General features: G+C 42.3%; 1 protein-coding gene across 1 annotated transcript in view; it reads right to left on the bottom strand.

Annotated features, from left to right (window-relative positions):
* The window catches only part of Polr1B (RNA polymerase I subunit Rpl135), a 54,097-nt gene that overhangs the window by 5,314 nt on the left and 23,704 nt on the right, over positions 1-25,079 (bottom strand). The window contains exons 11-24 of the mRNA XM_065432430.1: positions 24,533-24,586; positions 21,658-21,775; positions 21,450-21,537; positions 18,496-18,738; positions 14,620-14,693; positions 13,625-13,828; positions 12,465-12,662; positions 10,674-10,781; positions 10,075-10,251; positions 6,113-6,351; positions 4,645-4,786; positions 3,114-3,270; positions 2,193-2,318; positions 48-175 (exon numbers count right to left, since the gene is read on the bottom strand). Of these exons, the coding sequence (XP_065288502.1) occupies positions 48-175; positions 2,193-2,318; positions 3,114-3,270; positions 4,645-4,786; positions 6,113-6,351; positions 10,075-10,251; positions 10,674-10,781; positions 12,465-12,662; positions 13,625-13,828; positions 14,620-14,693; positions 18,496-18,738; positions 21,450-21,537; positions 21,658-21,775; positions 24,533-24,586 (2,056 nt within the window). The remainder of the gene's footprint in view (positions 1-47; positions 176-2,192; positions 2,319-3,113; positions 3,271-4,644; positions 4,787-6,112; positions 6,352-10,074; positions 10,252-10,673; positions 10,782-12,464; positions 12,663-13,624; positions 13,829-14,619; positions 14,694-18,495; positions 18,739-21,449; positions 21,538-21,657; positions 21,776-24,532; positions 24,587-25,079) is intronic.

Genomic DNA, 25,079 nt, shown 5'->3' with positions numbered 1-25,079 from the left:
TCAAAAATGCAAAAAGAAACAGTAGATGGCCACAAAAAAAAAAGCACCTGGTACTTGTCAGCCACCATGTGCCTCAGCCTCTGGTAGTAGACAACTCCGAAAAAGATGTCTGCTTCCAATTCACGGCCATCCACACCCGAGTACATGCGCTCTGTCCCATAGTAGTTGTAGCCAGCTGCAAAGGACATAAAAAATGCACAGCTTTCGTGAAAATATGTCCACACATACTGTATACATGTTCAGACCACTCATGAAGCCAGTACAGTAAGCTTTTGTTTATACGAAGTCATAAAAGAAGGCAAAATTTTAAAGCAGCCAGAGTTCCTCAAGATGAGCAGAACTTCACAGTGCTGACTTATAAAAATAAATGTACAATCATTTGGAAGCCATGTGCACATAAAAGCTTGATGTATGATGACACATAGCATTTGATATACTATTTTAATTACTTTCCAACATTGGTCTTGGGCATAAAACTGGCTATGCATGATTCCAGAGTGCTCAGACAGCTCACGGCCAACCACACTAACGCTCGTCGTGCACATACATGATGATCATCGCTTTTAATGGGGCAGCAGTATTAGCAGACAAAATGTGGTTCACTATAAATGGTGATAAAATTATAAAAGTGCTGCCTTCACTAGCCTTCCCAAAAGGAGCATCAAAAATCAGTGTTTTTGGCAGATGGCACCTCTTCAATATCCGTGTCATTCAGATAAGCTCCCTCCTACCGTATTTCTCTTTCTGCTCCCCCGATTTCTATACCGATGTCCCGTAGTTGCATTCAGCTTTGACAGCAGTTTCCACAAGAAAAAGAATACAGATTATTGGCAGTGGTGGAAAATGTCTTTATTTATTTGTACCTCCCTACCCCTTCAATTTTTTGTTGTACACAATGTTTCCAATGTGCTAGGTGCTGAAGTTTACCCAATGCAATGGACACCCATAAGCAGCAGCCTTTCTTTTTTGGTCAGTCAATCTTTGAAAATATCCAGATTTCACCAGGAAATACATATGAGATAGGCATGTTACAAACACATGATGCTGATGGTGGCTACCTCTGAGTTGTGAAAATCTTCTATCTTAGCCAGTAGTTCGAGATTGAAAGTTTAAGTTAATGAAAGTCTACTGTACTTTATAAATTCACAGAAGTTTGGAATAACGTACATAAATACAAAGCTACTTTCATTATGCTACCTGGTACTCCTTATAAGCATACATATGCTACACACTGATGTTGGTGAAGAACATCTTTTATATCTGTGTTCTATCTGTTATATCTGCATTGTAGTATCGAGGTATGAATGTGCTCAAGTGTGTTAGCAGGTCTGAGGCAGTGGGTATGCATCAGACTTATTAGTTTTGAATAGCAGGATGGAATGTCCACACTGTTCTAAATTGATAGCACTGTCATCAGTGCCCAGTTGTATGAAATTATGAAGGTAATCACCTGTGACATGTGTAGCATAAAAGAGGACTGTCCAATAACCCAACCAGAACATAAAATAATTCTTAAACTTCCCAGAAAGACCTACAATCATATCTTTTATGCCCTTTGCTACAGACACTACAATTTATAGAAAAGGGTTGTTATGGTTGCCTAAAACGAAGTGAAGTGAAAACATAAACATGGTAATCTATCTAAAATATATACAGTGACTAAGGCTCACGTATTATAGACCTAAATCTGCTGTAATAATAAATGACTGTGTTTAACATCCTAAAGCTGCTGTAAGCCATGAAAGACTTCGTAGGTGATGGCTCTGGATATTTTGACTACTTGAGTTCTTTACTTGTGCACCAAAACATCAGTACATAAACAATATTGCACAAACTTTACAACTTTACATTACACTCTCTACCAACACCATAACGACAATGACAACACCACCACCAATACTAATAATATTAATAATAAAATTAAAAAATATTATATATGTGAATTCTATTGCTGCATGAATAGCACTAAGCTAAAAAAGAAAAAAAGAAATAAAAACAAGGTGAAGTGCAAACACATCTTGTGTGTTATTCAAATCGGTGACAGGGCATTAAATGCAACAAGCTTCTGAACATACATGAGGCGTGATTCTTATGCTAAAAAACTTATGCAAGTTCAGTTGGAAACATGGCACAGCTAGCGTTCAAGTTTATGCAAATAATTACCGTTTTAGTCTTATATGAAAGCATCGCACCTTTTTGAAGAAGTTCTCCGAAGTACTCGGACGCTGGCTGATCTTCAGAGAATTTGAAAGGTGTTGCGTCATGCACAACACCGTGAAGCATGGAGGACTTCCCAGCCATACTTTCGATCATCATGCCTAAAAAAAATATGGAAAAAAAGATTGTAAAGCAGGCACAACTAGATGAGAGACAAAGCGCTATATTTCTCCATATTCCCCCTCACTAGTATAGACCTATCCAATGGAGGGGAGGGGGGTGCATTACTTCTCAGGACTGTTGCATGTGAGTGAGTATAAAGACATGCACTGCGGCTTCTGCAGCGCTTTTGAGGGGGGTGGGTACGTCAGAGGTGGGGGGGGGGGGGGGGGGTCACGTGTGCATAACAGTCCAGAGGACATTATGGCGATGCCTAGGGAGCTCTCATTGGAAACGTACTTTAACTGTAGGAAAAAAAACTGGACAATGGACGTAATGGAATGGGACTTGAATGGTGAAGTGGAAGCTATCAGTTAATATCTATTGAAATGAGCCATAAAAAAGGATGAACAGTGTATAAGCACGGTGTGAAACCCTGCCATGTTTGCAGGTGTAGCCACTGTACACTGATATCAATAGGACATTAATTACATGAGGTATCCTGTACAAGGCTTTATGTCCCAAGCGTGCTGGCTTTCATGCCCTGGAAGGCCTTAGCACCAGTACTCAAAGAATCTAACACATGCACTTGTTTTTGAGTGTTAGGAGTTCTTACATTTACCTTTCCGAAATCAAGAGTATTAGCTTTTGAGAAGGTGCACAAACCATGACAAAAATTCATTCCGGACCAACACTTTAGTATACAAGCAGAGTTTTATTATATACAGTCACAACAAGGTTCTGCTATACTTATGAGGTTTTGGAGCAGGACATTCAGTTCTAAAGATGCTTCTCACCAATGGTCATTCGAGAGGGAAAGCCATGGGGGTTGAAGATGATATCAGGGGTCATGCCACTTTCAGTGAATGGCAGGTTTTCCACAGGCCACATCTGGCTGCACACACCTTTCTGACCATGACGACTGGCAAATTTGTCACCAATCATTGGATTCCTCTGCACAAAGTACAGCAGAAGCAAAGACAGCATACTCAAGAGTTAATCAACAGTGCATTACTCAAGAAGATCATGAACTGAAACAGTGCTAACCAAACAATAAGTACAGCCAGGCCACTGAACTGGTTAGTAGAATGCCGTAACCCCTGGGCTACACTGTGTAGGGATACCTGGCATGTAGCAACATCTGTTGTAAGTATTGGTTTCCTGGAATATTAACAGATGGCGCATTACTAACAATTACATTACAACAAGAGTGAATGCTGAGTGAAGAGGGGAGATCAGTGGCTGTGGGACAAAGGTGAAGCACAGGAAGCAGTTGCAGTGGTTTGCTGGGGGAAGGCTCGGCAGTTGATTGGTAGGTGCCATGGCAGAGTGGTGAGGCGTTTAATATTTTCAAGCTGTATGTTACTCTGTTTGATTCCTAATGAATTAGTTTACCTTGTCGTCCAAATAAATCCAAGGTCGCCTTGTCTCCAGAACCCACACACCTATAAATCTGAATTGCTGCAACTAGCAGGCTCAAAGTTAGCTTTACTGATTGTATATTAAGAATGCATATAGTGGTAGTATATACTATATTCTGACAGAAGCTCACATGCACACAGGTCACAGGTCATGACACTTTGTCGCAGCAGAACCTGTGGGCCAATTTAAAGCACCATATTGTTTGTTAACATTCCATTAGCAGTGAAGAGCATGGACTGGATGGCCAAAAGTTCATTAGAACTAATGCATAACAACATCTATGAACGAATGTGGCATATTTGTCTGCTATGATGGCCAGTTATAGATAAACTGTCATAGCATCGACACAATATGCAGAACTAACTTTAGCTTACTTCCTTTTGATAGGTAAAGGGCCCAAAACTGAAAGCCAGGAGCCCTGGCATAAATAGCCTACTCACACCCCTAAGAATCAACAATGGAATTATTGATTCTTGGAGGCGTAAGCAGGCCAGACCATAAGCATTTTATGCAACAGGCCTGCCTTTTTGACACACAAAGTTCAGTCACCATAAACTAAGCAGCTCCACTTTCTGGACACCTTCTCATATCTAGGTCAAGGATGTAAACAGCCACACTGCCTTTGTTTCCACACCCCAACAGTTTTTAACTAGGCTGGCTTAACGCAAGTGTGCCATCCACCATTTTAGTGCCCACAAATAATGCCAATGGTCATGCATTCGCCCATGCTACCCAATAAGATAAAATGAAATACATAAAAAAAACTCCATTTGGTGCCCGCAAATAATGCCAATGGTCATGCATTCCTCTATCCTACACAGTAAATAAAATGAAGTAGATTAAAAAAAAAAGAACACACACAACTCAGCCATTATGCGAAACCTCTCTCAAAGCAGCATATTTCACCTGGATCCAGTAGGTGATGCAGATGGCCTGCAGAAGGTCTGTGCCAGTGTCATTCCCCAAAAGCTTTACATCATAAATGTAGCCAGCTTCCATGTTCTTGTACTTATGCACTTTTGTCTCCCCGGTCACAATGTTGATGAAGCTGAAATGAAACAATGAGTGTTCTAAATGGATGTCCCACTCTTAGCCACCTCGAGCTCCATGTACCCTCAATAATGCGGAAGTACATTCTGCCGCCACAGCATAAGAAAGGATACTACAGATTCTTTTAACCATGCACCTAAAGTAACTACAAAATATTAGTGACACACACACTTTGCATATCATAATGCCTTTTGCACATCAGTATTTTGCCCTGCAGCCCTAAATGCCTTTCCTCAAAGGTGCTGAAAGGCGCAATTATGGAAAGGGTAGACAAATGTACCAATTTGTGCACATGTGGCCTCGTGCAGTGGGTAAGTAATCCTCGAGGTATCTTGGATACTTCAGAGGGATGATTGCCTGAAATACATATTGCTGTCAACCAACAATGCTGACAACTACCACTGCCACGATATGGCAAATCGTGGAGGTAAAAAATCTTCACTTTAAAAATAAGGCTAAGGTATGATCAACCGGTTTACTCACTACTAGCTACACAGCTGCCTTAATTTTGTTCCAATTGACTATCATACTGGCACTGTGGCGGACAGCGCTGCTATTTCTGCCGAGATGGCTCTCAGTGGCACGCGCTATTATACCATCAGCCAGAGCAAGGGAACCAAGAAACTACAGCAAGGCCATTCGTTTGTGAAAATGCACCATACTGAAGTTGGGGGTGTGATTATTACCAGGGGGGAAAAAAATTCTAATTTTGTACAGCAATGTTGCGAGTGTACTTATTATGGGAGTGGGCTCATTATGCAAGTAAATACGATATTCTATCATGTTCTTTTTTTTTTCAGGTTTCATACATTTTTACACAATTAACTTTTGAATGACACTACTCCTTTGGGTGATAAGAAAAAAAAAGCGACTGTTCCTACCAGCACCAAAAGCAAATAACAAAAGCAGGTCATTCCACACACATCACAGCCTTCATTGTAAAGTTGTGTGAACACATAATCGCCATGGCATTGCTTTGCATATGTTTGGCAAGATGAATGCGAGAAGTTTGGTAAGTTGAAAAATTCATAGGGCCAACCTCAAACCTTGGTAACACAGAAGCAAGATGCTTGGTTTGTAATCATTGCGTGAGCTGTTCAAAAGTACAGATCACTAGCACCAATTTTTCTTTATTTAGTAAGAGTTTCAGTCTAAAGGGCATCAGGACATGACAACACAATACTGAAGTGATAATTCCAATAAATTCTATGACACTTATAGAATGCACTTCTATCTGTTCTGCTCAACTAGGCCACTTCTAGACAGGCAGCAGTCACAACTAAGATTCCGACTACAACCTATGGTCAGTGGTGCATGTGCCTACCTGCAAACTGGCTGGTTGTGTTCCACTCTGGTGCCTATGTAAGGTAAACCGTCGAGGTCAATGCGGTCTTCAAGGTGCCGGTCAGTCATCTTGCGCCCAAAGACAAGCGACACCTGCCTGCCTGCATCACCGGCTAGCACACGCAAATTTACTACCTCACTTTTGTAGATGGAGCCATGCTTGAAGCCCCGCTCCACTGATGATTTGTTTAGCACCATAGCATCTTCCATGTCATAGCCCTGTGGAGAGCAGGATAGAATGGATCTGTCACTGAAACCTGGAACTAGACTTGCAAAGCGGCAGAAACCTCCGTGACCTTGCATTTGGTTCCAAAAACTTTACTCACAGATGATCAGAGGACCAACAAGGATCAGGACAATTAAAAGGGGGACGCATACTATCAGCACAAATTGAAATTTATACAGGACATAGATTATCTGAACACCTGTTACACATATTTACATGTAAGTGCAGTGCATAATCGCTGTGTAGCCAGCTTCTAAACATGGAGTACTAGTCCCAAGTGTACGTTTTGAAGTCTCAATTAAGTCGATGTTATAAATGCAGGTGAACCTGGAAACAGAACACACTGCAGCAGTTTTGGAATTGTTTGTGCTTGAATTTATGCTGATAGCACACCTTACGAAATACAGGAAACTATGCTGCAGGGAGTGGGTTCTACATCTCACCTATCTGATAATAGTTAGTCGAGGCACACTGCTTATCACACTACATGAAGTGCAGGGGACACCAATGTAGAGCTTGCTGACTCACAGACACAAGTAGAGAAGGCTCCACAGTCAGAGGTAGGTCAACAGAAACCGGTTTTCTGACACAAAAAGTACAATGTTACCATAAAAGTTGCAGCTTAGAGACTAAAGCTCTCAAAATGCCATTACACAACTTAGAGTTTTATCTGCAGGCTCATCAATCATACAATTTTCTCTAAACATAGGCGTTGACGGTGTACGCTCTGCCCAGTTTCATTCCTTCACCCAGATTATTTCTTGCTTACCATTTTATTGTACAAATACGTATGAACTTGGCTAGTTTCAATTCTACTGTTTGCTGAACTACACAAACAATGATCAGAGGCACACGGCTGCTGGCCAGAACATTCAAGATGTGGTTCACCAAGCAAGTAAAGTCATTGGATCAAGGATCTGTAGCATGACTGTGGAGAACCTGCTCTCTAGCAAAGATGCACTTGGCATTCACACAGCTCTGTGCTGAGGAAGAAGCCAATAAGGTAACAGGCAAGTGCAACAGGAAAAGCAAGCACGGTTCGCCTCAATGCCATTTACTGAGAATGCAAGCCCAAAGCAGAGAAGTTTGGTTTGCACAGAAAATTACCAGCAGTGCACCCAAAGTGTTTGCAGAATATAGCTACTATTGGCATTTGAGCTGAGTGAGAAACATTCAGCATATCTAGAAATGTTGCAAGTTGTTCACAGTTGTTGAAAGTTGCAAGAGGGAAATAAATGAGGCCAGTTGGTCCATGTTACTTGTTGGCACAGGTATATACATATTGCCTTACACAAGGAGGCACAGTTATCAACAAAATACACGGGCACCAAATTTAATAGTTGCTTGATTCACAGTCAAAATTTCTAATGCTTTACAATGCACTACAGTGCATCATTGAACATTCCGGACTCTGCCAGCATAACATACTAATCTGACCACCAAGGCAGCCCGAGAAAGTGATGTTTTTGTTTAACCTCTTCGGTGTTCTGGAAGAGCTCAGTTCGTTAACGAAACCCTCGTCAATGGCAATAATCCTGTTTTCGAAGCAACTTGGACAAACTCAGCACATCCACATGGGTTTTCTTTTGCGGTTATTTAACACTTTTTTGTGTTTTTTTACTAAGGAGATGACAGCACTGTTTCAGTGCCTCAAGGAGTGCATCGATTCACTCTTCATGTTCTAAAACATAGATGGCAGTCATTTCGTCAGTGCTGGAGGGGGTGTTTATTGTGGTGTTTGTTTCCACTCATAGATGGCAGCACTTTGTCAGCGTTCAAAGACAACGTATTTGGAAGCATACGCTTTTTGTGTCTTTTGGGAGTCTTGGAACGATGGTGTCTGCCACTGATAGCTTGCATGTGAGTCACGAATGCGAAAGAAAGCTGTTGCTCAACTCTAACAGTGAAAGTGGTGCACTGGAAAGATACAATGCACGAAGAAAGATGCAGCAACAGGAAAGTGGCATTTGGAAGAAACTAGGATCTGGTGCAAGCTCTGTGGCAAAGCTCTCTGCAACATTCCATGCTTTACGAGGTTCCATAGAATTCGTGACATGATTTAGAAGTGCATGGATGCACATAAAGCTTTCTTTGGTGAACAGGTTTGCCCTGCAGAATACTGTGTTTACACGATTCTACCATGCCTCTAATTATAACACGCAGCTATATTAGTACCGCCCAAATATTTAAAAAAATAATAACTTGGTGATGGTTCTACCACCCACATCTAATGAAACCTGAGCCGACGCATACTGTGTTGAAACGATATTATGGAACATACAAACGCACACAGACATGCACACAGCTGAACCTTAGCGCCTAGACATTATCAGAATATAACGACACCTCCTTTCCACTGTTGCAGACGTGTGTCTCGGGAACATGTAACACACGTGACGCTGCTTGGTTACCCTGTTCTGCCAGAAGGATCATCTTGTACTTGAAGGATACCTTGTAATGAAAACGTCTTTTTTTTTAACCTGCCACTGGACTACCTCAACAAAAGGCAGTTGAGCAGAAGCACTATGACCGGCATACAGCAAACCGATCAATGGTGGCTGCTGACCAAGGCATAAAAAAACAATGTCCATTCAATGGCAGTGTGGCTAGCTAACTACCTAGCTACCTTGCATGTCGCTTTTTTTTTTTTCAGTAAGAATCGGTTCTGTTTTTGATTTTGAGTAGAATTAATTACAAATGTAATGTACATTAAAATTTGAACACACTTTTTATTCAAAAAAGGCGCACATTAGAATTGTGCAAGTACTGCAGTTGATTTTGAATCGGGGCAAAATAAAGTGTTATTCCTCATTTCTATATGCACCCTCCATGGCAATGACAAATACATATATGTTGCATATAGAAGAATTCAAATGACATTTTTATGCTCAAACATGGAGCAATTTGATTGAAAAATCTTTAGGAGGCTTTTCGATAGAGTGAAGTTTGAAAATGTAATAAAAAATCAAAATAATGTCACTTCTGGTCAACATGCTAATATACTTAAGAGGTTAAACATGTTACCAGAACCTTCCTGAAAGTGAATGCAGCCAAATAACAGTACTGTTCTAGCCTAGTCAATCCAGTGGTTCCTTATTGCACCTAAACTGCTGAACACGCTATGTCAAGCTACCAAAGTTGTCAACCTTGCATCTGCATGTTTGCCAGGTGCCTCCCATGCATTTAGCATTTGTATCTTTATGTTCTGGAGAAGTCCCAGTCAAATTCATTGCCTGCTGTTAACAAATTTTCGTTGCTCAGACTTATCAGGAAACTTCAAATGGCGCCAATACCACCCTCACTCTCAGTGTCTGTGTAGATGGCAGCGGTGGCAATGAAGCTAGGGAAGTACCAGTTAATGACAGCTGCAATTGCAGACAATCAACTAATTAAGCAAAGTCAACCTCAGTTCACGTTGCCAGGGGATACAGACTTGGTGCATGCATTGATCGTACCCTTTTGTCTATACACAGTGAAAGCAGGACAATGGCTGAAGCGCAGAATGACCTGTTAACATGGAAATGCATATGCATGCAGCAATACGTTGACAAGCTCTTCTAGTCACTTGTGGTCACTTGTGAACATGTTTTTTAGGACTCCACATTTTTCAGAGTTCCAAGCAATCCCTGCCAAGTGTGAATAACCTGCTGGCAACTGTACCGCCACTATGGCAAGGTGAATGTCTATTCCATCAAAACAAAACATGAGGCCCTTACCGTGTACGAGATCACTGCCACTATAGCATTGGTGCCTGTAGGAAATTCATCCATGTTGTAGTGGTCATAGGCAGTCGGCCGAACAACAGGGGTCTGTGGTGTCTGGATGCGATACAGCTTGTTGTCCGAGCGGTAACGAAGTGCTTGGCATGGTGTGCCCATTGTTTGCTTGCCCATCTATGTGAGTGAACAATTGGCCAGTTGCTTCTTACGGGATTGCTTTGCACTTCAAGTAAACATCAAGCAATAAAAATAAACAGCCAAAACAAGGAAGACTAGCTTGCCCAGGGACAATATCACATGCCTTTAGATAAGATGGCAGCAAAATAGTCTGATAATGACAGAAATGCTAATTTTCAGTACATGGAACAATACTAAACGACTGCTATTTATAGTCAGCACACACTGTTGTTACCATAGGATGAAGTAATAAGCACAACAAAAGAAGTCATACAAGAATTATCTTCGGCACAAAGTAAAGCAAGTATGTTTAGCGGGGCTCCACTGTAAAAAGCACTGAAGTACTTCATGCAGAAATGTGGTGAAGAGTCGTGCTGTCCTACCTAATGAAGAAAAAAAGCTTCAAGCAAAATGCTTACCTGACACTGGTACATGTTACGAGGACTCTGGTTGAAATCTGAGTAAGGAATCATGTTTGCTAGCAGACTTAACATGCTAGTCTGCCTCAACTCCTGATGAGTGGTGATCTGAAGAAATGCAGTAATATAAGACAGAATCAACACTACAGGCACTGTAGTCTTCACATTACAAAATATACTTCAAAGAAATTAATAAACATAATAGCATCAATGAAGAAGGATGCTTTTATGACCTCACACTGCTTAATGGCATGCAACATGATATGGGGACAAGTTAAACAAATGGAACGACGACTTTTGTGATTACAATGCTCTGCTTATGTTTATAGAGTTACATGATATGGCATCTAGTGATGCTTTCACCAAGAATGCATGTCAGGGAATGTTCAAAGCTCGCAAGGTGGCACATGTTTTTCCAACGTTACAGATCCTTCCACAAACCTTCCCCAATCTGCCAAAAATTGTCAAATCCGATTACGGTAATAGTTAAAATTCAGTCATCATTTCAGACAGATCATGGTGTTGCTAACAGACCACCGCTCTCACTAGAATTGTGAAACTATAAAGTTACAGCTGAACCTCATTATAGTAAAGTCACATTGAACACAAACATACCTTCACTATATCCTATATTTCTTATAAGCCTGCACTGCAAAAGAAATGCAAGAAAAAATTAAATTATGGGGTTTTACATGCCAAAACCACTTTCCGATTATGAGGTCTTATCGATCCTTGTCAAACCATAATCAACCATGATCAACTGTACTCCGGCGGCAGCTGTGCGCTGTGCTCTCACTGCTTAGGTGGCTGCATAAGGCGCAGCTGCACGAACCCTACCTGGAAAGCGATCTGCAATAGGGACAGAGTGCGCTGTCTGCTCATAGCTTTGTGTACGCTGTGTTCCCAGCGCTTAGTTCGCATTGAGGCGAGATGCATAGGCCCTATCTTGAAACTGATCTCGCCTTATGTGACAGATGGACTGATGGACTGGTTTCCTCGTTAAAATTAAATTGAATTATGATGGAGTTTTACATGCCAAAACCACTTGCTGATTATGAGGCATGCCGTAGTGGGGGACTCTGGAAATTTAGACCAACTGGGGTTCTTTAACGTGCACCTAAATCTAACATAGGTGTTTTCGCATTTCTCCCCCATCGAAATGCGGCCGCTGTGGCCGGGATTAGATCCCGCGACCTCGCAGTCAGCAGCCCAACACCATAGCCACTAAGCAACCACGGCGGGTAAAAGAAATGCAAGTGTGGCAGCTCTGACAGGCCAGCAAAGGGTCTCCTGTAAATAGGCAATGACTATAGGTTGACCATTGATAGTACTATTACAACAGTTAAAAAAAATATCAATGAAAAATCAATAGGTGCAACAGTGCTACTGGTAGCTTTTCAGTTGCTAGCTAGCAATTAGAGACCTGTGGTTATAACCCCAGGTAATGGTGAACCACGTCACATGACCATATGTTATCAGCATGGAAAGCTATATACTATGTGAAATCTCAGCTACCTCTCACTAAGCGTTGATCATTTTTGCTACCAGAAAGCATAGTTTGATCTGCAAGTGCTGAAATCTTCGCTTTGCTGTGATTGAACTGCCTTAAATCTTGCATTTTGAGTTTCATTATAGCAGTAAAACACTCAATGAAACAAAGAGGGGCCAACCAAATGTTAGATTTAGCTTGTTATATCCACGTTCAAGATATTGAATTCAACTGCATCTTTTTTTTTACACCAGAAGGCGTAGAAGCCCGACTGAAAGATCCTTGTTGCAAAGCACACTTACCCCTTCATGGGCTTCCTCGGGCACTACGCAGATGCTGAGGTGCACTTGCTCGAATGTCCCAACCCACTCGACAGTATTTGTTCCCATGTTGAGAACAGGGCGCATCATGCGTGCAACGCTTGTGAAGAGAAATACACCAGGATACTGGGATGCCTGGCTTGTTTTGGGCACAAAGCCAATCTCTAATGTTGGGGGCACCTGAAAGCAGCAGTGAAAAGCTTGTTGTTTCTGTGGCTCTACAGACCATTCTGATGTTTACGCAGAGATCTTAAGACTTTCCCCCTGGAACAGCCCGCCACATTTAGCAGTACAGCAAGCTGCAATAGCCTGCAAATGTGTAGGGCCCTCTACTGCACGGTTCATGCAGAACATTTGACCAAGAGTTCATGGACAATTCAAGGATGCCAAAGGCCAAAATTCAAGAAGGCGGAACAAAATTAATTTGTACACATATGTACACTGAAAAATAACGAAGTTGCAGCTAAGCAGCTACTGAGTTGAACAAACTAAGCTCTTCAGGTTGCTTTTCCAAATAGACTTTCTCACTGTAATGACGCCAATCACCTACTGGCATATGGGTAGTAGAGTCTGACTTCTGGCAACACCATAAGGTGCCTGAAACTTCGGTCTGTGTCTTTCGTAGATTATACAGGAGAGGAGCACGGTGCCTGCCTTGTCGCCAGTACGATCGCTCATGATTTGATCCAGGCTCAATAGGAGAAGTTTGACTTCGTCCACCATGAAGCTAACGCAGCTGCTGGTCCAAGAAAGCTATGATCCATGCAGCGCTGTGTGTGCACTGCGCTTGTCCCTTTCTCTCGCCTTGTTCTTATTTTTAATGCTATGCCACTTTCAATAGTGCAGAGGAACAGTGCTTGAGAAATATAGTTACATTTCCGAAAGCCCAAAGAACCCTTTCAGCAAAGGGTGGGTGCAGATTTCTCATATCTTGCTGAAATGTAACAGGGTGTAGCAGGGTTTGCCTCTCGGCACAGTTCAGCGCAATTGGTGCAGCGGTAGCATCACCAGGAGGTTTGTAACAGTACGAAAGGGGTTTCATGCAAGGGCACAAAGGACAGATTACATAAATCTAAAACTACAGCAGTAACAAGCCCTTCAAAAATTTGCAGTGCTACAATGGCCAGAACTATGGCACTTGCCTTTTCTAGTCCGCAGGCTTTCATCGTGCGAAGGCTGGTTACCAGATTTTCCACATTGCTGTCCTCAACATAGCCCAAGACGCGACCATCAAGCACAATAACATATGACTCAGCAACATTTGGCCTTATGCCATCTAGTGGTGCCATGCCTAGGCCGACCAAGAGAGAGGGCAGGTGGCTTGTTGGGAACTGCTGGTTTACCACCTGTGAACAAGCACACCCATAGAAAAACATATCAGCACAACATACAGCTGATGGCAACATCTATATTCCCCATCAAGAAAAGTTTCATTGGCACTTCTATCATCTGATGACTAGATGTTTCCTACCACATAAAGCCAGTAGACAATGACAATAAGAAAAGCTTTGGGGGAATTACTTGTTTATTTATTTGAAATATAGAAATTATAAATAAATAAAAATCAAAGTTGATAAAAGAACAACTGGCCATAGGTAGGATGCGAGCCCACATTTTCATATTACATGTGCAATGGTCTTACCAATTGAGCTACCACGATACCGTTTTTCCAGCCACTTTCTTGATTATTTATGTATGTGTACTACAGTTAGTCCCAGGAGCTATAGTCAGCGCCAAAATTCACGGTGTTGGTGGTGGACGTCAAGCATTCTTTCTGATGAAAGGCGTCACATGGCACGTGAACTTGGGAGAGGGCAACTGGCCAATAAACCCTCATATGTGCTACCTGAAGGAACCAAAGCTGCCAGAGACAAGATCCTCTATATGTAATGAATGAGAAGAAGGATACTTGAAGAAAAGAGCACCACAAAGACGCGGACTAAAAGACGAACATGTACGACGGACATGTTCGTCTTTTAGTCCGTGTCTTCGTAGCGCTCTTTTCTTCAAGTATGCAAAACCAACTCGCCCACATCAAGCTTCTGCTGAGAAGAAGGAAGAAACCGAGGGGCCCAGTTTTTGTAAGTCGCAACCACAAAGATCTCACAGCCAATGACAAGAATAAAGAATGCACTACCTCAGCCAGGGCCGTCATGTGGTTGAGCAGACCACAAGGGGCGCCATCAGGTGTGTGCACAGGACAGAGAAAGCCTAGTTCAAGAGAAAAAAGTGCGCATAAGAGAAGGTAACCTTTTGCAGTCATATGTCAAGCTACTCCCAACATACGAAAAAAATATTGCCTCCAGTAAGATGTCAGGAAGAACCTGAAAGGCACAAGCACTGCTTTTTCTTTGTTTTTGTTGAAGCACCTCTTCAAGAATTTCTTCACCTATTCTGGACTTCGCAGTGTGAGCCTACAAATACAAGCATTGTTTCACAGAACACTTGAAGCAATTTGCATGCACTTTTCACAGCGCAGAGTGCCAAGGATGGAGACATTCTCCCAATGTGCATTTTACGAAAAGAACACAGGCGAACTTAGTGAATATTAAGAGGATTTTAGTAGTGAGGAGGAATATATCCAGCCTTTGATGCCCAAAAAACATCCTTGGTTGAGAACATTGAAAAAGAAAGTGCCAATGAGAACCCTCGACTCTACTAAAGTTCTCATTGTCACTTTCTTAGGGAAAACAGTTCCTGTGGCGATTACCCACGATGTGATGCTCGCTGTAGGAGATCCCCGTGAATGACGAAAATATTTGGAAATAAATTCACTTATTACACGTTTGTTCACACAAGAGCTCTTTCTGCACGACGCCCAAAACACGTGAAATAGGTCCTGAGAAGAACGACTGCAATGAGTAGATGCTCAAGGCCACAAAGGTTTAACTACTTGATGATGGTCTAATAGATATCCTAACAAATAATGCTATGATGCAGAGCTTTCCCATCTTCGCTTCATATACTCCATAATGCATAAACACGAAAGATGAAAACCTCTCCTTATGACAGGCATTCCGAATTTTGATGAACAATCCACTATAATATTACTATAAGCAACTAACCGCATGAAAAGCTGTTTATGACAAACATGTTATTTTTTTGCAGAAGTATAGCAGATCTGGCACTCTTCAAAACTGGTTTCTCGCACAAGCAAAACAGGTCAGGTACATTTATTGAGATAAAATTGGTTATCTGCACTTCTGCTAAGTTGAGCTTATATAGTCAACGACCGTTTTATCGGACACATGCCTAATAATACAGACACCTTCCCAGCACTGCCATGTACCCCATAGAGCCAATGTATGAGGACGTCTGAAATTTTTAATGCTGAATTTCTTTGCAACCCCGTTTTCAAGGCATTTTGCCGTGAGCACAGGTTTTAAATGGCGGTAATCAAAGCCACAATTATTGCCATTCTGATTACCTTGCAAGATCAAAGCAATACTCCTGCATGCCGATCAGAAACTGTAGCCACCATGGTAACACTAGGCCTAGCTGTTTTGAGGTTTGTTACCAAGCTTCCTGCTGTTCAGTGCCGTGCTTTTCATTGAAAGAACTTGCCACTGTCAGCAATAGTGCCACCTCCACCTTTGCCATTCTCGTGGATGGCTTCTAAGTGCGAAAAGTTAGTTCATTGTGGTTTAGTGGCACAAAAGCCACTAAGGCTATGCTGTGCTAAACACGAGCTGTTTCAAAGTCCAATTTAAGAAGAAGGCTGTGTTGATCTATATTTTATGTAAGAAGCCAATGTCATCTAGAAATTTACGCACGTCAGGTAATGGCACTGTCGGATCATCTTCTAAAATTAAAGCAGGGTGTAAAGGTATCTGTAGTTTATATAAATTGTTCAAAAGGTTTCGTCTGTGTACTTCAATTTGTGTGCACATTAGTAATACATGCATAACTGTTAGTGTTTCTTGGCATATCTTGCATGTTGGTGCGTCTTCTTTCGTAAGTAAATAATTGTGTGCGAGGTGTGTGTGCCCAATGCTTAGTCGGCATAAAACTACTTCAAAGAACCGCTTCTGATGGCTGCATGACTTCCACTCACCAAGTATGGGTTTAGTAAGATGTAGCTTGTTATCTGTATAACGGTCCCATTCATGTTGCCATTCTGACGTTAAGGCCTTTCTAATTGCACAGATGTTATCTTTATATGGAAGTGTTGTGCTTGTTATGCCTTTGTACGCTGCCATCGATGCACATCTATCAGCTGCTTCCTTACTCGGTATCCCAACATGGCTTGTGACCCAGCAGAAATGAATTGATCTCCCGTATTTGTTAAGCACCACCATGTTTTATATGTCCCCTGTCAGGGGTTCACACTCAGATTTCAGATGTAGAGCCTTTAGTGTACAAGGAAGCAGTGTATATGACTGTATCTTTGTTTGTCAAAGATAATCTTTTTGACTACAACCCATATAGCATAAACTTCTGCTGTGAAAACAGAGGCATGTTTTGGTGATCAAATACTTGTTTCCAAATTTTCCGTTACGGCCCCAACACCCACGAGTTCTTTTGTTTTAGAGCCATCATTGCAAAATAACATGTAATTTTGATATTTGTCCTGAAGAACGCGGAATTTTGTATAATGTATTTGTGTGGGTCGTCTTTTTTCTTTATATGTGTTAATGTCCAGCCACATAACTGTGTGAAATTGTACCATGAAGGGAACTGTTGTGGATTTTTAGCAACCTGGAGGACTTCACGATAATTCCAACAATGCCTTCACGCCTTCATGCCTTACCCACAATGCAACTGTACGTCATTTCAAGCAGGAGACCTCATGCTGGTTTGATGCATCCAGCATGTGCTGCAGTGTTGCCATATGTTTCTGCCCCAGTTTTCTGCCAGCCAACTTTCAGTAGTGAAGGCTCTAGGCCCTGTCACTTTTCTCCTCGCAGCTATTCGTGACTCCAAAAGCTGCAACCGTGCTTTTTTTGCTCATGCTGACCAATTGAAACTATGTTCTAGATGCTTCCTGCACTGACTTCTTTTCACCCCGTAGTTCAGATTCAAGGGGACAGGGGGTGGTGAGTGTAACTAAATAGGTGACGTCTTGTAGCGAAGTATGTCACATTAGAAAGGACAACGAACTGACGGCGCATGATGATGGCAGCAGAGAAAGAGAAGGAAGAAAGGAGCTGGATGCTAGACGATTATGTCAGTCTTACCATGGAGAACAAGATCGTGTACTTGTGTCAATCCTGAGTTACCAATTACAGATTAGAGTGACTGTTTTTGAAGCGTGTTAATTTCGTTGCTGCTTATCCAACATGATCTGTGTGTCTTCCGGCGACTAACTGGCCCGGTCTTCGCACCTGTTTTCACACTTTCCAATTAATTTTGTTACTGTTCCTTCTCTCCAAGTCATATTATCATCTCGATCTGTCCTGTTGACCTGTACGAACTTTGTAACGACAGCGGCCCCATTCAACACGGCACTGTTCTGCGGACTGCGATGTTCGGGCGCAGTATGGCAGATTCCTGCATCGGGCCCACATGGGGGTAGCACATAAGGCAGAAGCGCTTGCAGACCCAAAATCCGCGATTGTATCCAATCACCTGGGGCGGGGCAACCGAACCAATGTGGGCTGGGTGTTCCTTTTGCGCCGAAAACAATGAAATGAGGTACTCGTTTGAGCAGAACTAAGCACAAGGGGCTCCGCAGTGCATGCAATATGCAGCACAGCATGCTATACACTGAATATACCAAATATTCGAAAAATATAACAGTAGATATTCGATTCGCGAATTGAATTATATGGATGCTTACAATTCGATTCAATTTGAAGTTATTCGAGTATTCGCACACCCCTAGTAACATTGGTGATGGTCAACTAAAGTTTGCTATGGCAACACAAGGCACACTTGATATGACTGGTTCAATGCATGCTACAGCGCAGCAGCAACAGCCATCATAGATAAAGTAAAAGCAGACACAACAGATGCGTTAAGTAAACTAACCGCATCTGATAAATAAGCTAGCAAGAGTAAAGCTGTATCTCACCCCAAGCCTCGGGCAACAGCTTTCGCACAGTGGTGGTGCGCATCTCAGCGAAGAAGGCACCTCGGTGGACACAGCGGAAGTGCGACAGGTATCGCCAGTAGTTGAGCTTCTCTGCGATGACCGTAGTGCCTGTGAACTGCATTAGGCCCAGGCCTGACTTGGTCACCACATTACCGGTGGCCAGGAAGTAGTTCATGGCCGACGTTATGTCCCATGAAGTTGCCAGCGCTCGGCTAAAGTTGGCTGCATGATGTCGGTACAATTACAGTGTGAATGCATGTGGTACATCAATATTAAAAAGAATGCTCCAGCTTGTAGGCAGCAAAATGAAAATACTATCTGAAACCTTTCCTAACTTCTCCATACGCAAAATCTATTCAGCATTCACTTACAAGTAATGTTTCTAATCACATTTTACTGCAATAGTTGTTGCTTCAGTATAGTTACTCATGCAAGAAGTGAGGAACACATGAACTGGATCCATATAGTACAGTTAAACATAGATATAACAAACTTCAATATAAGAAAATTCTTTATATAATGAAGTATTCAACTTTTCATAACCTCCTCTCCATAAAACACCATGTAATTAGAACCTCAATATAACAAAGTGTGTTTGTGTGCAATTTCAATATAACAAAATTTCGCTTCCACACCAAAGGAATCCCAAGACAATAAATGGAAACTTCTGCGGACACGGATGGTCAGATGATTGAATTACAAGCAGCTGCTTGCAAATACACCTCTCAAATCGCCCAAGGCAGGACAAGAGCAACCTCCGAAGTGAAGCCGCATCATGTTCTGTATAAAGTAGAAGTCCAAAAAATCCTATCTCGCCTCGCGCACTTTGTGCTTTATGTGCAAGTGAAAGTGTGCGAGGGTGAGAAAGAATGATGGTGGCTTCATGCACGAGTGCCGCCTCCCCGCACAGGCAAAAGGAAAAAGTGTGGGAGGGAAGCGAGCTAGCAGTAACACGATCAAGCACGCACGAGGAGTGAGGCAAGGCGGGGGACGGGATAAGTTGACAAGTGTCGCGATTCCTGGCACACATCTCGCTCGTGGCTGCTCATGGATGTAAGCGCGGCTGAGCGCATATGCAGCCGCGGACCCTGCTTTAGAGGTAATCTGCCGCATGTGCAAAGAGTGGGTGTGCCAAGACAGCATGACATCATGTAAGCTGTCTTCTTGCACGTTTAGTATTGAAGGTTGCATGATTAGGTGACTTGATGAAGCGAGAGGCAGACGAAGCATTCACTCCGGGCTGTCGACGCTTTTTATGATAGTGCCATCCAAGTACAGGTGACACTATCAGCCACAGAAGTGGAGTGCTGACAAAAGCGTGGCTGGCTTCGCTTAATTAGTACTTCTTATGTGAACACATCGTCGACGAGGCATGAAACTGCATCATTCATTGCCGACTCCCAAATTCATCAAAATGAATTGTTTTCTGATTCAAATTTGCTTTCTTCAATTGCTCGACAACTGGGAAAATTCTGCAGCCCCTTTTCGTGTAGAAAAATTGATCGGCGACTGTACTTACTTGCATAAAAGGTCAAATTTCAATACAACGAAATTGCGATATAACAAAGCGAATTGCCAATTTTACCTCCTTCATTATATCGAGGTTTAATTGTAGTAAGTAATCTTGTATTTCTACATAACAGAAGGTGAGTCTTAAAAGATGCAATAGCACTTATGCATTTCGAAAGTGTATGGCAATAGCCTCCATTATTGCCATGGGCAAGGTGAAGCAACGGCCAAGCTAAGTGAAGGCAGCCGAGTGAAGCCCATTCATTCAGTATAAGCAATGCACATCTTGAGCTAAAGCCCAATATGTCATTTCTAAAAGATACCTATGAAAAAGCAATGTATCTGCAATGCATATTCTTTAAAGGGGCCCTGAACCACTTTTTATCAAAGTGGAGAAAGACATTAGAAGTTAAGATAGGCTATTTCAGAACCACCTTGCCGCAAAAAGTACTTCAATGCATTCAGCAGAAGCGGAGTTATCAGCAATCAAATACGGCCTCAGCTGTGCTCCCCTTTCAGTGCCTTGCACTACGAAGGCTACGGCGGAGACGTCACCGTGGCACGCAGTTCAAATGTCTGATTTGGTGCCTATGCCGCAGTAAATGTAAGCCAAATGCGGCTGTCCTCAAAGAGTCGCAGTGCGCTTAGTCACTGGACTCATGGCGGCACCTCGTGGCGCCCGCGATGTAGCCGAGCACAGCGACCAATAGCAGCCGCGTATTGGAGTGTGCTTTATGACGAAATAAACCACACAGAAAATAGTAAGGAGCATGGGGTCTTTGAAACAAGAGCATTTGAGAAAAAGGTGACTTCGCGCTCCGCTTGCGAGCTCCACAGACCGCGTATGACAGCATAACTTGGCTGAGATGTTCACAACAGCGTATGCTACCCGCGGACTATGTTATTTCACCAAGTCCAAGGGGTGGTTCAGGGCCCCTTTAACAAACTGTCACTCCATGGTGGTCACAAGCTGATCCTTTCTCATATACAGCACTGCATTGCATACAGTACTGTGCATGTGAGCGTCAATAATTCAATTTTGGTAAACTACTTGCAAGTGGGATGCATCTGTCAAAGGTGGGGTCAGTCAGGACGCATCATAAAAGCACAGTCAGTCACGGATGAAAACAAAGTTCATGCCAATACTCAAAACATCTAACAAGCTAAGTAAAAGCAAACATGTATATTGTATTTACATATATATGTTTTTCTGTAATACTCCTTCGAAGCAATAAAACAGTAGTCACAAAAAGAAAAATTATGGCAGGTAGTACATGAAGCATTAAAGACCTCGCTCAAATGCCTCTTACTTCTATTATTTTACTTACTAATACATAGGTATATTGCCTTTCACAAGAAAAATACTCTAAAATCAAAACTATCAAAGCATTTCGAAGGACAGTACAGTAAATCAAAGTACTCACCCATGCTGAGCTTAAATGTGGACCCTGTTGCTTTTGCTTTCTTTTCTATATTTTGCCTTATCGAATACAGAAATCCAGAAAGCTTTTCCTGTGAATTCAACAATAAAATATGAGAGTTGGGCAATCAGAACTTTAACAACATGCCACCATTCATTTGGATATAAATTGACATATTCAAAATTAGCAGTCACAACAATGATATCCATACCTTGAGTACCATAAGGTATAAGTGTCCAGCAAGCAGAACTTCATGGTTCATTGGGTTGTCAGTAGACTCAACTGCACACTCTCCTTTGGCAACAGCAAATAGCTTTCGTATCATGAGCCTTGACAGGAAGAGAAATCAAAGGCTTATCAATTATACGTAGGCTCGAGGCATGGTGGCAGCGACGTGCTGTCCCACTATCAATGGCGCATGCACTGCTTGTGCACAGAAGGTTAGAGCATCTACAGAGACGCAGAGTGCGTTTGGCAGCAAAGATGACAAAGGCACACCATCAACGCTCCGCTCAATCAGCTCTGTGGTGGATCCATGCCAGTTTTCTACCTTCCGCTGCTGGCATGACCATTGTGCACAGGCATACTATGAGCAACCTAGCATTGCTGGGTGTATGCACTAGTCTGAGCAGAAAGGACAGTAAATGCCTAGCTAACATTATCTAAAATTTCACTTGGTACTAATGCTGACGCTGTCCCGTCAGTCTCTTCTTGTGCACCATTGAGATACAACTCCTGCAATGCCACTGGCGGCACTCCTAATCACACCAGTGTTGTGAGACACCTGGTAGCTGCCAGGGCGCGGTTCCTTCTGCCAAACAGTAGTTTCCTTGCATACTGCATTGCACCAACATGTCACAGCCACATATAATTAGAACAATGTCTGAGGAGCTTGAATGCAACACTAAATCTAGCTATTCCTGCCAATGCTTTGCCCTTCAGGCAAAACTGCTAAATGTTATTTTTATTTCGTGGTCCTTCATCACAGTCTAGAAAAAGGGATTGTTTAAAAGCCATTGTCACAAAAACAACTAAATCAGTTGTTTCTGCACACCATCTATACCATATTTACTCGCATAATGATCGCACTTTCTTGTTAAAAAAATTGATGCAAATTCAGGGGTGCGATCATCTAAGAGAAAATCAGGGGTGCGATCATCTAAGAGAAATGAGAAAATCCTCGAATCTAAGCCGACCCCAGAGTTTGGAATATGATTATTTGAAAAAAAACTATCGGCCTAGATACTAATAAATATAGTATGTAGAACACCCAATATTGGGCAGCACGGCGACATGTTGAGATCCCAGAGACACACAGTTTTATTGGTTACCAATTGTTGAACTATTCGCACATTAAAGGCTCTGGCCTATACAGAACCATTTGCTAAAATAAGTTCATTTCATTCAACATCACTTTGTTTCCTTCACATCGGACAGTGATTACATGGTGCTATGGTTTAACGTGGCAAACAAGAAAAAAGGTTTTCAGATGCACCGTTGTGAAAGCAACAAATATAGTGGGCTGTCTGTGCAGCTACACTTTGTGCAATCTGCACAAGTAAAAGTATTAACAGCGAGACTGTTTGAAAGATTAGTAGATACATGAACATCAGGAGCCATTAAGAATGGCAGTCATTTACCTAGAGTTGTGGTGCTACTGAAACATTGCACAATATTTACTATGTAATAAGTCAACTTGTGGTAATTACCGTATTTACACGATTGTAAGTTGACCACTGTTTTTAAATTTGAAAATCTGAATTGGGGGGGGGTCGACTTCGAAACCAAAACATGGCACCGCCAAGAAAGCGAGACCTAAAGGGAGCTACAACGTAGTTACAATTTTATGTTTGCTCTATGGCCCTACCCATAGCTTTTCGCTATCCCGCGTGTTTGCTTTTCGGAAGGGTTTTTCAACATCTTTGAGAGTTTTACAGTGCACATAACACTCATGAGGGGGTGTCAATAGTTGATGGAAGCGCCGCTGTTCTATTCGCGGCAGCACCCTCAGAACGGCGGCGCTTGCGGGGGGTATCGGTAGTTCATGGAAGAGCAGACATCGCTCATGAGTTTCTCTTTGCTGTTGCACTTAGCTTTATCTATAGTTTGACGAAAGGCATTGGTTTGATGCGTTCCATTTGAATGCTGGCTACGTGCTACTTATATGCTTCCTCAGTCGTCATGAGTGCTCCAGGCCCACTAATCATTCGGCACTCGTTCACAGCAGCATTCAAAAGGGCTGCCATCCGTTATGCCAAAGAAACAAATCACTGCGCAGTGGGCAGCAAGTTCGATGTTTCTGAACGGGTGGTGCGAGAGTGGCGACTGCAGCAAAGCGAAATTTGCACCTGTGACGGCAAGTGAGGAATTTCCCACATGCCGAAGTCTGGACGCTTTCCGGACCTGTAGACTAAGCTTGCAGCATACATCGCTGAAATGTGCGATCGGTCCCTGCCAGTGAAGTGCGACATGGTCCTGAAACAAGCCCGGATCTTCGCCTTTTAAGGACCTGTTCTGCTGTGAGTAAAACGAGTGGCTGGTGGCAGAAGACCGCGAAATTACGTTAACCGAACCTGTCAAAAGAGCCTCCCTGACGGCTGCGTGTGATTGGGTGCATTCGGCGTGGGGTGCTGTTCTATAAGATGTCGTGGTGCAGTCGTTTGCCAAATGTTAAATTTCGCAGGACAACGACACGCTGTGGGTCCGTAGCAACGGTGAAGATGGCAGCACTAGTGAAGACGAGTAGTCCAGTGACCATGTCAGCTACTAATACATTTTCGTTATCGAATGCGCCCTCGGATACGCTCTCCTTTTTCTTTTTTTCCTGACCATGATATGAGGGGGGGGGTCGTCTTACAATTGTGTAAATACGGTAGACAATTAATAATGAAATAAATTCCTTATGCAAGGTATTTCAGCGTGAAAATGTTAAAAACAACATGACTTAAGAGTTTTACGAATGTTATTTATATGCCTTTTAAATTAAACTTTCTGCAAGCTCTTGTAGATTTCTAATATAGTTTTTGCTATTATAGAAATCTTTAATAAATTTATTAAACGTCAAGCCGTTGATGCTGGATACTCACAGTATTATGTTGAACTTGTCTACATATGATTCGGTGTGCACACAAATGCAGTGCCTAAAGAAATGAGAAATGTGGATATTACACACTGGGACCAACTCACAAAAATCAAGACACATCTGAAGGTATTCGAACAGTGGAATTTTACCATAAAGCTGTTATTGCATCTGCAAGTGGTGGAGAATGTCTGCTCTGAATGATAGCACAAACTTATTGAGAACTTTATAGGGGGATTCTTTACTGACAAATCTTATTGTACTAGCAATGGAATTTGGAGTGGATACTGAGCACGCCTACAGTGCTGCATCAGCAAAGTCTGTGGGTAATTGTGCTCATTGGGGGTAATTACGAAAAGACTGTTAATTGTACTTTGGAGGTCTAGGGGCATAAAATTTCAGAACTGATGGACATATAATAATGAAACTTGATGAGTATATAGTGTTTGTGGGAACAAACACATTGAAGAGGCTACAAAGTTGTACAAGAGTGACTACTATGTTGCTGTAGGAAATCAACAAACTTGTTCTAATTGGGCCTGTTCTCTAGGCTT

The sequence above is a fragment of the Dermacentor albipictus genome, chromosome 1 (assembly GCF_038994185.2).
Source record: "Dermacentor albipictus isolate Rhodes 1998 colony chromosome 1, USDA_Dalb.pri_finalv2, whole genome shotgun sequence".
NCBI lineage: Eukaryota > Metazoa > Arthropoda > Arachnida > Ixodida > Ixodidae > Dermacentor > Dermacentor albipictus.
The sequence above is the reverse complement of the archived record's forward strand: the minus strand, read 5'-3'. Positions and strand labels throughout refer to the sequence as shown.